Source organism: Malus domestica, chromosome 09 (genome assembly GCF_042453785.1).
Source record: "Malus domestica chromosome 09, GDT2T_hap1".
Lineage (NCBI taxonomy): Eukaryota > Viridiplantae > Streptophyta > Magnoliopsida > Rosales > Rosaceae > Malus > Malus domestica.
In genome coordinates, this window is record NC_091669.1 from 16,471,933 (window position 1) to 16,486,618 (window position 14,686).

At 35.3% G+C, this 14,686-nt stretch overlaps 1 protein-coding gene across 1 annotated transcript; it reads left to right on the forward strand.

The window, feature by feature from the left end:
- Window positions 1-1,666: 1,666 nt before the first annotated feature.
- Window positions 1,667-3,192, forward strand: NAP (nucleosome assembly protein 1-1; the record flags this gene model as incomplete). The annotated part of the gene is given in 6 exon segments (NM_001293984.1): window positions 1,667-1,759; window positions 2,110-2,169; window positions 2,259-2,443; window positions 2,530-2,707; window positions 2,787-2,830; window positions 3,024-3,192. Coding segments are annotated over 6 exon segments (729 nt in total), but the record flags the coding sequence as incomplete, so codon positions are not given.
- Window positions 3,193-14,686: the final 11,494 nt, after the last annotated feature.

The window sequence follows — 14,686 nt, forward strand, 5'->3', positions numbered from 1 at the left end:
AAAATTCCAACTCTGGGCGGGAAATGACTTTTTTGGACAATAACACCTCATTTTTCTTTTATGATCCTATGCATAAATGAAAAATATTATTTTGTTTGACAAGCAAAATCCCGTTGCCATTCCACGAGGTGTTCTAAATTCCTTAAAATTCTAAATTTAAAGTTGAATATTAATAATTTTACGCCTTATAATTTTCATTTACTGAAACATAATAACGGTATGTCACGTGATGTTACCGTTACGTAATAGTAAAGACGCGCATTATTTAAAACAAAATGTTTCCTAATACAAAACAATAATTTCAAATTGTCGTTATAGACATTGGACAATTCTAAACAACTTCATCTTTACCGCACTATTTTGTTTAACTGTAATTCAAAATTCATGTTCGATGCATTTCGACTTCAATTGGTAATTACCATACAAATTACCCCCATTATCATTTACCAATTTAGATTGATGCAAATCTTATCTCCCCACCACTATAAATTAGGCCTAACCCCCCCTTCTTCCTCTTCACTAATCACTGATTAGCAGATAATAACAGTGATTTGAATTTGGTTTAGTTTCTGTGTTTGAGTTTTGTCAGTGGCTGTTTCAAACCAACTGACGCCTCTACCCCATTGGTCCGTTACCCTCACGCGCCTCACCTTCGCGATCTCCCTCCCTTTTTCTCGTCCACTTTCCCTCTCTTTTTCTCTAGGGTTTTGCATTTTCTCGGCTCCCAAACACCTCTTTCAAACAATGAGCAGCAACGAGGATAACTTTGATATGGCCGAGCTCGACTCCTCCCTCCCCGCCGCCGCAGCCGGTAATCCTTTATCTCACTGTTAAACCCTATTTTCTATGTACTGGGAAATTGTTTGCTTGAATTTTGAATTCTGTTTGGTGAAGCTAGAACCCTAATGCTTTATTCGATTTTGTAATCCCATTGGGAAATTGGAATGTGATTTGGGAACTAATTGAAAGCATTTTAATTGAGTTTTGTGGTGAAATTGTGAATGTTTACTTTGAATTTGAACAGTTTGTTTGGTTTCCTTCTGCAGCTCTGAGTGCAGAGGATCGTGATGGCCTTGTGAATGCTCTCAAGGCAAGTATCCTACGCCAGTTTTACATTTTTTTTCTCAATAGAATCTCTTTTTGTTGTTCTGGTGATGATGAATTGATGATCATATTAATAAAGTTCAAGTTTCGGTAGCGAAAATAAACACAAGTTCTTATAAAGGCTTCGTTTGGTTTGGATTGTGAATGAATTGAGCTTAAGCTCTTGAAACCGAAAATATTTGAACAGATGGTGTTTTTCCTGGGTTTCTTTAAAAGTTCTAATCACTTTTTACTCTGGTATGCCTTCTGTACTTCGGCTGCTAGATTTTGTTCAGTTTACTTAGTTTTGGTGTTCTTTGCAGGATAAGATTCAGAGCATGGCAGGACAGCAGACCGACGTCTTGGAAACTTTGTCACCCATCGTCAGGAAGCGTGTTCAGGTTCTGAGGGAGATACAGGTTGGTCTGACTTTAAATTTCAGCTAGCATAAGTATTATTCTGAAATTTCTGTACCAATCCTTACAACTTGATGTATAAGTATAACCTAAGATTCACTTGAAGTGATTTTTTGCTCAATTATTACGGAGCTCCTTAGTATCCCTAACACATCCATATTTTCCAGAGCCAACATGATGAGATTGAAACAAAATTTTTTGAGGAGAAAGCTGCATTGGAAGCAAAATACCAGAAGCTTTATGAACCTCTCTACACTAAGGTAAAAAATTTCAGCAGGCATCTCTAATTACTTTGAGTATGATGTCTTACAGTTAAGGATCCTTGTATTTAAAATTTAGCCTTAATCGAGGTTTCTGAATTGGCTTTAAATGTGCTGTTATATGCAAGGATGATGTAATGTCTTTCTGGTTAATGTGACGGTTGATTGCAGAGATATGAGATTGTTAATGGTATAACTGAAATTGAAGGAGTGAAAAATGAAGCTGCAATGGACCAAGAAGGAGACGAGGACATCGAAGGTACCTATCAGATGTCAAATCTTTAATGGCTTTCATGACTTTCATGCATTACATTTGAGTTTGATGTTGGATTTTGTCTTTTGATGTAGAGAAAGGAGTGCCTGACTTTTGGCTTACTGCAATGAAGACTAATGACGTACTTTCTGAGGAGGTGGGTGATTCTATAAGCCATTTTTCTATGCTCATTTTTTTAATTAAGTTTGGAAATATGTCAATGTGATCAGCTGTTTGCTGGAATAGATTACCGAGCGTGATGAAGGGGCACTCAAGCATCTCAAAGATATCAAGTGGTCTAGGATAGATGATCCAAAAGGATTCAAGCTGGAGTTCTTCTTTGATACTAATCCATATTTCAAAAATTCCATCCTGACAAAAACATATCACATGGTCGACGAGAACGAGCCTATTTTGGAGAAGGCTATTGGGTAATTCTCATGACAATAATACATCACGGCTGTTTTACTGATTTTTCCCCTTTGTCCTCGTGTTCTTAAGTTGGAGTGCTGTGCAGGACTGAGATCGAATGGTATCCTGGTAAATGCTTGACACAGAAGCTTTTGAAGAAGAAGCCAAGAAAGGGATCGAAGAATGCGAAACCTGTGACCAAAACTGAAGATTGTGCAAGCTTCTTTAACTTCTTTAGCCCTCCTGAGGTCCCTAAGGAGGACGAGGATCTTGATGAAGAGTCTGTAAGTTTGGCTTCTTTCGTGACATGTTTGATGATTATATAAGCAAGTTTCTTACTTTCTTTGATGTTTATGGTGGCAGGCGGAAGAACTCCAAGCTCAGATGGAACAGGATTATGACATTGGGTACGTTAATGATTTCTTTTGCTTCGATTCTCTAATGCACATACAGTGTATTTTTTGAGACCTTTTGAAAGGCAGTACACTACGGCGAAACAATAAAATTGTATTACGGATTGGGTGTGTTGAGAATTTGGTCAGTTGGTATCTTGTATCTATTGTTATTGGAATGACATGTTAATATTGGTGCCTTGTGTAGTTCAACAATTCGAGACAAAATCATTCCTCATGCAACATCATGGTTCACTGGAGAGGCTGTTCATGGGGATGGGTTTGACGATTCAGATGATGACGACGAGGACGATGAGTTATACGATGACGATGATGAAGACGAAGAGGATGTGGACGATGACGAGGAAGAGGAGGATAAGGGCACGAAAAAGGTATATGTAGATATAAATCTTTTTAATTAGGATATAATATTTTGAATCTGCAGTATCTTTCAATATGTTTGCTAGAATTTTGTACAATTTTAAGCTGTCCGGCCTGCTAATATATGTTTTCAAAATTCAACTGGATTTTTGCAGCCATCTGCTGCATCTAAAGCGCGATGATTTAACCATTCTAGTTCCTTTGTTTTCGTTTTAATTTTAAGATTTTTCAAGCAAGCTTCACTCGGGGTTACTAAGTTATTGTTTGAATTACGTTGGCCAAATGCAGAAAAGGGGTAATGTGCAAGGTGCAGAAGGTCAGCAAGGCGAGCGGCCTGCGGAGTGCAAGCAGCAATAGTGACAGAGTTTGCATAGACGGGCTTGTGCTGGTGGCTTGTGGTGCTTGAGAGTCGAGTTTAGGATAGTCTTTGTTGTTGTTTGGGGAAGATCATTATCCGCAGGGGTGCGTTGGGTTTTATTTCTTCTGTTGGGATGCCTTGGGTTGGCCAATGCTGTCTATGTCCTATGAATACATCCTTTTTTGTTCTTTCTTTTCTTTTCTTTTTTCGGGACGACACATCTTTTTGATTGTTTGTTTTTATTAACTATAGTGAATGCAACATGTTTTTATGATCTTATCACATTTATAGTCTCATCATCTCTTACATTTTCTGAATGTATTGCTAATGACGTCACATCTCTCACGTAGACCGAAGAAAATCTTGTGAGAATTGTTTGGTGGAAATGATTGGATTAGAAGGGATATCTCCATAAATTCAACGCATATTGAATGTGGATGAGGATTATTTTTCATCTTGAGGGTATTAAAAGAGGATTAGACAAAAATAAGCTGAACTCATCTAATCCTCCCATTTTGAGGTGGATATGATTGCAATGTATAAGTTTTCTTATTGAGTAATACGTCTCGTACCTATAAGTTGGTTACAATTTTTTTCATTTTTTTTAACATACATTGAAAATGATGTCTTATCAAATCCAATCCAATTATGTATACAAAACGAGACTTGATGGGTTAGATTGGATTGGATTACTCGAAGTTTAAGATATGCTGAAAGTAGAAGTGAATGATTTTTCATTTCACGAGGATTAGACAAAAAAGTTAGTCAACCTTTCAAATCCTACCATTTGAAAATATAAGTTTGCTTAATTAGTAATTCATTTTTCTTTTACCTGCAATTGAACAAAAAATTCATTTTTCCTCTTGAATCTAGTGAATTATTAAATCCAATTTAATCTTAGATAACAAGCCAGCCCATAAAGTTGATGTGTAGATTAAGAATTGAGTGGTTTGTAGATTTATATAATCATGGTGTGATGATATCACGTGAAGTTCAACTACCAACAACATATCATCCAATTAATAAGTATATAGGAACATGGAACATGTACACCCCAAGTATATTATATACAGACGTTACGTAGGATATCGATTAAAGTAATCGAACAGTTTTTATATGCTGATTAAATTGTCAACACTTACTGTCCCAATGAGCGGATCCAGCAACGAAATTTGGAGAGATATATTAGTATGTTGAGAACATAGTTCTGAATACTAAATGTAATAATACGATGACTGAAAACTTCAAAAAATATTCCAACAAATTACATTATTACACTTAATATACTGAACCGTGTTCTAGACACACTAAAAAAATTTTCAAAAAATTATGATGACTAATCCACATTAAGTCAGAGAAAGGACTGCAATAATGGTCGATTAGAGCAACAAAAAATTTAGGTAGAATTTGTTTGTCCAGTTCAGCCATCCCCTGATTCGTATGAAATTATTCTCCAGTTTAGGATAGTCTTTGTTACTTGTGCATTGGGTTTTATTTCTTCTGTTAGGATACTTTGGGTTGGAATTGGATTCCATCCGGATATAAATTGTAGGGATCTTAGGGATTCTCAAATTTTAGTCATTCATCGTGTATCATGCGGTTATAAATCATTTGACTTTTTTTATTTATTTAAAATTAAACACAAATAGTACCTGACGAAAACTAACCGCCCAATATACGATGAACGATTAGAATGTGGGGAACCCTTGGATTCAGACAAAGTGAGAGGATCCTTTTTCCTTTGGGTTGGCCAATGCTGCCCATGTCCTAAGAACACATCATTTTATTTTATTTTATTTTTTTTGGGGACGACACATCTTTTTATTGTTTGTTTTTATTAAATTTAGCGAATGCAACATGTTTTTATGATCTGGTCTCATTGATAATCTCATCATCTCTTACATTTCCTGAATATATTGCTAATCTCTCATGTAGACTGAAGAATATCTGATGAGAATAGTTCGGTAGAAATGATTGAATTAGAAGGGATAATTCTATAAAGTTAATGCATATTGAATGTGAATGAGAATTATTTTTCATCTTGAGGGGATTAAAAAAGGATTAGACCAAAAAAAAAAAAAAACTCATCTAATCCTCCCATTTTGAGGAGGATATTATTGGAATGGACAAATTTTCTTTTTAAGTAATACTTATTGTATCTGTAAGTTGGTTACAATTGTTTCATTTCTTTTAACATACCTTGAAAATGGTGTCTTATCCATTCCAATCCAATCATGTAAACCAAACGAGACTTGATGTCTCGTATTGGATTGGATTACTCGTAGTTTGCAATATATTGAAGCTAGAGGTGAATGATTTTTCATTTCGCAAGGATTAGACATGAAAGTTAGTCATCCCTTTTAAACCTACCATTTAGAAAGATAAATTTGCTTAATGAGTAATTCACTTTTAACTTTCAATTAAACAAAAATTTCATTTTCCCCTCGCATTTGGTGAATTGTGTTAAAGTGAGAAAATAATGATGCACTGTGAGCTATGACTACACAGATTCACAAATAATTTAGATGAAATTCCATTACAACAATGGAAGATGATGAAAGAGAGTGAAGAGCGAGAGAGCAACAGAGAATGTAACTCTGATCAATTCATTCACACATTCACCATGACATTCGCTAGAGAAAGAGTGAGGGAATATCACTCTGATTCTAACTGTTATACACTTTTGACAGTATTCAAATTACATCAAGGTGATCTTAGCCTACCATCTTACACCCTATGAGATGAAGACACATAACAACTTACTTACTTAAGACCTATGAGACTTAAATAAGAAAGCATAAACTAACTCTTAGCTAATTATTCTAGCAATATGAACTAGAATTACAACTGCCACATCAGATCGCAATTTACACACTAACACCCCCTTTAAATTGTGAACTGATTTCACTCCAAGAAGTTCCTTGAGATAGGTGAATTGCTCTCTTACTAATGTCTTAGTAAAGATATCAACAATTTGCTCCTTTGTAGGACAGTGAACCAAATCGATCACTCTTTGCTGCAATGCTTCATTTATGAAGTGATACCTCCTGTCTATATGCTTGGCTTTCTGATGGAATATAGGATTCTTAGTGATAGATATGGCTGAGGTATTGTCACAATTCATTGGTGTTGTAGCAGATGGTACTTCACCAAAGTCTTCTAGTAAAAATCTTAGCCAAGTAGCATGAGCAATTGCCTCAGATGCACTAACGTATTTTGCTTCAGCTGTGGACAAAGCAATACATTGTTGTTTAACTGAAGCCTAGGAGAAGACACCACTGCCAAAGGTAAAAGCATAGCCAGATGTGATTTTCATGCCTTCTTCTAAACCACTCTAATCACTATGACAAAAACCTATCAGAATTGCTCATTTTCCTTTCTTGTACTCCAAGCCAAAATCAAGAGTCCCCTGAACATATCTAAAAACCCTATTTGCTGTTCCATAGTGTTTGTTAGAAGGACAATGCATAAACCTTGCTAACAAACATGCATCATACATTATGTCAGGTCTAGTTGCTGTGAGATACATCAAACTACCTACAATTTTCCTGTATTGAGTTTCATCTGCAGCTCCACTGTCATCTTCCTTCCTCAATTTATCACTTGGTACCAATGGTGTTCTCACAGGTTTACAATCCTAGAGTCTAAACTTTTTCAATAGAGATGAGGCATACTTTCTCTGATGTATGAAAATACTTTCTTCAGTTTGCATAACTCCCATACCAAGAAAGTGATGTAGAAGCCCCAGATGAGTAATCTCATATTTATGCATCATGTCAGCTTTGAATTCATCCATTAACTCATGAGAACTTCCAGTATAGATTATATCATTAACATAAATGGATACTATGACCATCTTTAAGTCTCCTCTATACTTTGTATATAGTGTTGCCTAAAAAGTACTCTTTTTGAAACCACACTGAGCAAAGTAGGAGTCAATTTCTCCATACCAAGCCCTAGGAGCTTGCTTCAAATTATACAATGCTTTGTGCAATTTATAAACCTTATCTTCATCTCCTTGCACAATGAATCCATATGGTTGATCTACATACACCTCCTCTTCAAGTACACCATTAGAGAATGTTGATTTCATATCCAGTTGAAATAACTTCTAGTTGTTCTTTGCAGCAAGTGCAATAAGAGTCCTTATTGTGTCTAACCTTGCCATAGATACAAGGGTTTCATTGTAATCTATCCCAGGATTTTGTGCATAGCCTTTTGCAACAAGCCTAACTTTATTCTTTTGAACTGAGCCATCTAAATTCAACTTTGTTTTATACACCCATTTTACCCTAATCATAGGCTTATCATCTAGTCTCCTCACCGATTCCCATGTCTGATTTTTCTCAATCATACTCATTTCATTCTCCATTGCCTTCTTTCATGCTTCATCCTGTGCAGCTTCATCATATCACTCAGGCTCAACAATGCACAAATGACATCTCTTATAGATCTCACTCAAGTTCTTGTACCTTAGTGGAGTGTCATCATACTGAGATATCGTAACTGTACTAGTTGATTCACTAGTGATTGTAGCAAGAGAGTTTTCAATTCGAATTTGAGAACCATCAGATACTACTTGTTCCATGGATTTAGAACCTTCATCAACTTCACTCATTTTTCGGATATTCAATTGTAGATAATGGGATGCACACTTCCTTGACTTTATGTTTCTCCTATTCCTATTTGCCATTCTCATCAAATATCACGTCCCTAGAAAGTATCACCTTCTGAGTTGCAAGATTAAGCACTCTATATCCTTTCTCACAAGCACCATATCCAATAAAGATACCAATGACACTTGTCTTTTCTAATTTGTGTCTCAAATTTCCTGGAATAAAAGAATAACACATTGAGCCATATACTCTCAGGTGTTTGATCCCAGGTTTTCTTCCACTGAACTTTTCAAAAGATGTAATATTCTCCAATGCTTTTATGGGACATCTGTTTAGTAGATACACAATTGTGTTCACTGCTTCCCACCCCAGAGATTGTATGGAAGTTCTTTATCATGAAACATGCATTTAGCCATCTCCACTATGGTTCTGTTTTTCCTCTCTGTAACTCCATTATGTTGTGGAGAATATGCAATAGTGAGTTGTCTTTCTAACCCCAAAGATTCACAGAACTTCTCAAACTCATTTGAATTGAACTCTTTTCCTTTATGAGTTCTCAATTTCTTCATAAGGTATCCACTTTGAAGCTTTACCATAACCTTAAGTAGTAATTTATGAATGTAATGAAGTACTTGTTTCCACTCATTGTTGGAATTTTCATAAGGCCACAAACATCTGAGTGTATTAATTCAAGTGGCACCTTTGCCTTCCATGTTGACTCCTTTTGGAATGACTCTCTTTGATTCTTTCCCAATGCACATCCTTGACACACACCTTCACTGTCATGCATCACAGGTAACCCAAGAACCATATCATGTTCTTGTAGTTGCTTCAAACTCCTGTAATTTCGGTGTCCAAACCTTCTAAGCCACATTATAGCACACTGATGTACATTAGCTTTTAGAACTAGTTGATCAATGGATCTGAATACTAGTAGAAAGCACTTGTTCCCCTTTTTCTTCACACTAACCACCAAGTTTGTCAGTGTTCTATCATAAAAAATATCCACCTTATAATCACCAAATACAAGAAAATACCCATGCTCAGTCATCTGTCCAACACTAAGTAAATTCTCTGCAAGTCCAGGAACCAATATAACTTCCTTTATATATATATATATATTTCCCTTCTCAGTGTTAGTGACTAATGTTCCTTTCCCCTTTACATCCACTAGAACTCATGTGCCAACCTGCACCTTTGCTTTAATGTTTATGTCAATATCCACAAGCAAATCCTCCCTGGATGTCATATGATTACTACATCCACTATCTATATACTAGATATCACTCACAACTTTCACTTCACTTGTTTGCTTGGGAAGAAATAGGTTTCCAGGTTCCTCCACTTTGTTTGCAAAATTTCCCGGTTGAACATTCTTGTTGAGATTACAGTTCTTGGTTATATGACCAAGTCTGCCACACTTGAGACATTTAATTTTCCCTTTCAGCCAACATTCTCCATAATGGAGTCTATCACAACATTTGCAAGCACATTCAGTGTTACTAGGTTCATTCCTTGTTCCTACAATGGACTTATTATTCCACTGTTTTCCTTTAAACCTGAAATTCTTCTGAAATTTTGTTCCACTAGCATTGCTATTTTGATTACCAAATTTAACATTCTTGGATGAGATATTCATACTAGCAAATGCATGCTCATACTACTTTCTCCATGTCTAGTTAGCCTTTGTTCATACATTTTCAATATAGCAACCACATCTTGAGCATCAATTACTTCAATATCTTTAGTATTCTCTATAACATAAGCTATACTATCATAAGTTTTAGGCAAACTGATCAATAACTTTTGCACAACTCTCTGATTACTAAGATCTTCTCCATAACTCTTCATTTGATTGATTAAATAAAAAAACCTAGCCAAATATGCAGCTAGAGACTCATCCTCATTCATACGGGTATATTCAAAATCATGACGAAGACCTTGTAATTTCACAGATCATACCTATTTGTCTCTAATGAATTCTTGCTTCAAAATATCCCATGCTGCCTTTGCAATTTCTTGATTTGCGATGCGTGGAAAAATATGATCCAATACAGCTCCTTGAATGATTCCAAGAGCCCTTGCATCCTTAACTAGATTTTCACGATGCAACTTCTTCTCCGCCTTTGTAAGCTCGTCCTCTTCCTTCGTCGGAGAAACAAAGTCCATCTCAACAATACTCCATAGTTCATGCGATTGAAAGATTGTCTTCATCCTGATTTGCCAGAAATCAAAATTCTCTTCGTTGAATATCGGAGCTCAAAGCTCCCATCCGCCAGATCCAACCATGTGAGACTTAGATCACACCTCTCCTACTAGTTTCTCTGCAACAAGATGTTGCGAGAATGAATTCACTACCACTCACATAATCGACGCCCAAAAATTCAGACCTAACCTGGCTCTGAGGCCATGTTAGAGTGAGAAAATAATGATGCATTGCACAGATTCTTAAAGAATTCAGATGAAATTCTAGTACAACAATGGAAGATGATGAAAGAGAGAGAAGAAAGAGAGAGAGAGAGAGAGAGAGAGAGGGCAACAAAGAATGTAACTCTGATTTCATTCACACATTCACCATGACATTCGCTAGAGAGAAAGTGAGGGAATATCACTCTGATTCTAATAGTTATACACTTTTGGCAGTATTCAAATTACATCAAGGCAATCTTAGTCTTCCATCTTACACCTTATGAGAAGAAGTCACATGGCAACTTACTTACTTAAGACCTATGAGACTTAAATAAGAAAGCAAACAACCGAACTAACTCTTAGCTAATTATTCTAGCAATATGAGATAGAATTACAGCTGCCACATCAGATCATAATTTACACACTTAGAATTACAGCTGCCACATCAGATCGTAATTTACACACTAACAGATTATTAAATCCAATTTAATCTTAGACATCTAGCGAGCCAATAAGGTTAGATGTGTTGATTGTGAATTGAGTGGTTTGAAGATTTCTATAATCATGGTGTGATGAGATCACTTGAAGTTCAACTAGGGCTCTGTATGAGATACAGAACCGAAATCCTTGTCCCAATTCCCAAACCGAAGTTTTCGGGAATCCCAATTTCAAGACCGATCCCAAACCAAACTTTCGGGAATCCCGAAATAGTTTTGGGCTTTTGGTTACAGTACAATGAAATCCTTGGCAAAGGAGCTTCTAAGACAGTGTAAGACTTCAAGCTCTTAACTTTCTTCAAAAATCATGTTCTTGTTCAAACTATTTAAACGAGCAAAAATAATGAAAAACATCAATTACAAACAACATTTCAAACAAACACACACACCAAACCAGAGCACCAATGGATATCGATAGTCGGATGTTTACCTAGCAGCAGTGGGACACAAGAGAGTCCCTTGCTTGTTGATCTTCCCCACACGAATAGATACGAGAGGCATACTATATACAGAAGCACCTAGCAAGTATTCCAACTTCCACCGGCTCGAAATGCTATTCATCAAACACAAAGTGTGAGAATATTCAATTATTCAGTGCCAATCTCAAGCCAATTATAGGTATGGTTGAAGACTTTTTGGCCAGGAAATTGAAGGCCAATCAAGTTGCTTTCAGCTTTGAAAAAAATGGTAAACATTTGAATAGCTCTGATCATTGGACAATAATTATTTTCCAATGCTAAATATACACAAATTTCAAGCTTTTGAATGCAATATGTATAAAGAGAATTATTGCACATGCACATAGATGATAGAAATACAGCAAGATCATCAATTTGCAAAACCCGAAATCAATATAAACTTAACCCCAAAAATAATGCCCACATTTCGACAGGTTTCAACATCCTCCATATCAGTTCCAATTGCTAAATTTCACAAACCCTAATCTAAATTTCACAAACCCTAAAGTAATTCCCAAATTTACTTGATTTGAGGGGGAATCGGTGCACAATGCATTGAAATCTGGATGAAGAAGTCGAGATAAAGAGATTAGAGAGATGAGCGGCGCCAGTGGCCGTGGCTTTGTCTCTGTGTTGTGAAGGAAGGATCCTCCATAGTGAGGGTCAAAGGGATGAGAAGTCGAGCGAGAGAGAGAGAGAGAGATTTGAGAGGTGAGTCACTTGTGTGATGTGGGTGTGGTCGGATTTTGAGGTGAGGTCGAGGAGGGTGGTGAGGACCGTGAAGTTGTCTGTGAGTGTGAGGTGAGGTCGAGTTGAGAGAGTCGAGACGGAGAGAGAGAGAGAGTGACTGAGTTGAGTTAGGATTTGAACTTTGATTTGTATTCAACGGTTGAGATTAAATCTCAACCAAATCCAATGGTTGTTACAATTCTAAATATATATTTAAAATTAAATAATATATATATATATATATATTTATTTCGGTTCGTTTAGGGATTACCGAATGAACGAAAACTTGAGACCGATTCCCGTACCAAAAATTTTGGTTCGGTTCGGTATTGGGTATTGAAATTTTCAGGATTTTCGGTTTAGTTTTGGGAATTTTTCAGTTTGGTTTGGGATATTCGGTATTTTTTTCCACCCCTAAGTTCAACTACCAACGACATATCATCTAGACCTGACATTCGTGTCATGTTTTCTGTGTTCGTGTCATTTTCGTGTCATACTCGATATCTTAACGGGTTGTGTTGTGTAACACCCGTTAAAATAAAGGGGTAAATCGACCCGACCTGAAATCGACTCGATAATATTAACAGGTAATATGACCCGACCCATTACCCGTTAAGGAAAATATATTTTAAACCAATAAATAATCAAATGAAAAACATAATACTAAATAAGTATATACAAACATCCAAAACATAAAAACGTATTTTTCTTTTAAGTATATATTCACTTACCTTAAGTCTTTAATAGTTTTTTAATTAATGTAGAAGTGTAAAAAAATATAGAAAAAAAATATATAAACGCTCGTAATGACAAGTTTTACAACTTTCATGAAGAGCTTAACTTCGAAATTCACCACTATAATCATATAAATCATAGATCAAAATTTAACCGTTAATTGTTGTGTACATTTACACTTCATTGTTCTCATCAAATTCTGTTTTTTCATATTTTCTTTTTTGAAAACTTTATCTATTAGAGGATGCATGATGATGAACGGTTTGGATCGTTGATATTATATTCAGAGTTTTACGGTTAGTGAAAATATTGCTTGATGTTTATAAAGTTTCTACAAACTACATAACATCGACTCATATTTCAGTTAACCGTAAATATCGAAACGTGTTATCAAAGATCTGAACCGTTCATCTTCTTACATCCGCCATATGATCATGTTTTCAAAAAAGAAAATTTAAAAAATGAAATTCAGTAAGAAGAATAAAGCGTAAATGGCAATCGACGGTTAAATATAAATTTAAGGTTTATGAATTATAGTGTTGGATTTCGAAGCTGACCCCTTTATGAAAGTTGTAAAGTTTGTCACTATGAGTGATTGTTTGTTTATATATATATATATTTTTTTTTTTACATTTTTTACACTTCTACAATAATTTTTATTAATTTTATTAATTTTGCCCTCAAATAAAAAACATTATTCATGAAGGTTTGGAGGATTTTAAAAATCTAAACGATAATGTAAGTGTAACCATTATCTACTCGTGGAGGAATAATGATGAATCACGAGTGTTATATATATTCTTTCACATTTTTCATACTTATATGTATGTCTTCTTAGTTCTTGCCTATACAAATACTATATTAGTTTATTTTAATTTTGGACAACAACATATTAAGTAAAATTTATCCTAGTAATGATAATAAGGAACTCTCATAATAAAAATAAATAATGGCTAAAACTTTTTTTAAAAACTTATATAGAATAATAATACAAAACTATATATTTAATATAGAATATATTGTATATATTAATATGGCTATTGTATTTTATAATAAATCTTTTAGTAATTAAACTTTAAAATTATCAAAATAAATTTTTTCTTAACGGGTTGAAATGGGTTACCCACGTGTTACCCGCATGTATACCCGTTAAAAACCCATTATTAACGGGTTCTTAACGGGTCATCCGATAATGACCCGATAAGTTATCGTGTCGACCCGAAATCCGTTATTTTCGTGTCGTGTCAGAAACTGCCGGGTCTAATATCATCCAATTAATAAGTACATAGGAACATGGAACCTGTACACCCCAAGTATATTATACACATACGTTACGTAGGATATGGATTATAGTAATCGAAGTCAACACTTACTCTCCCAATGCACGGATCCAGCAACAAAAGTTTGGAGAGATTTTTTTACCGTGTCGGGAACACGGTTCGGAATACTAAATGTAATATTACAATTGATTGGAAATTTAAAAAAAATTTCAACCAATTATATTATGACACTTGGTATATCGAGCCGTGTTCTGGATCACTGAAAAATTTCTCAAAAAATTAGGATGGCTAAGCCACATCAAGGTAGAGAGAGGAGTGCAATAATGGTAGGTTATAGCAACACAAATTCTAGGTAGAATTTGTTTCTCTAGTTCACCCTAGCCATCCCCTGATTCGTGAGAAATTATT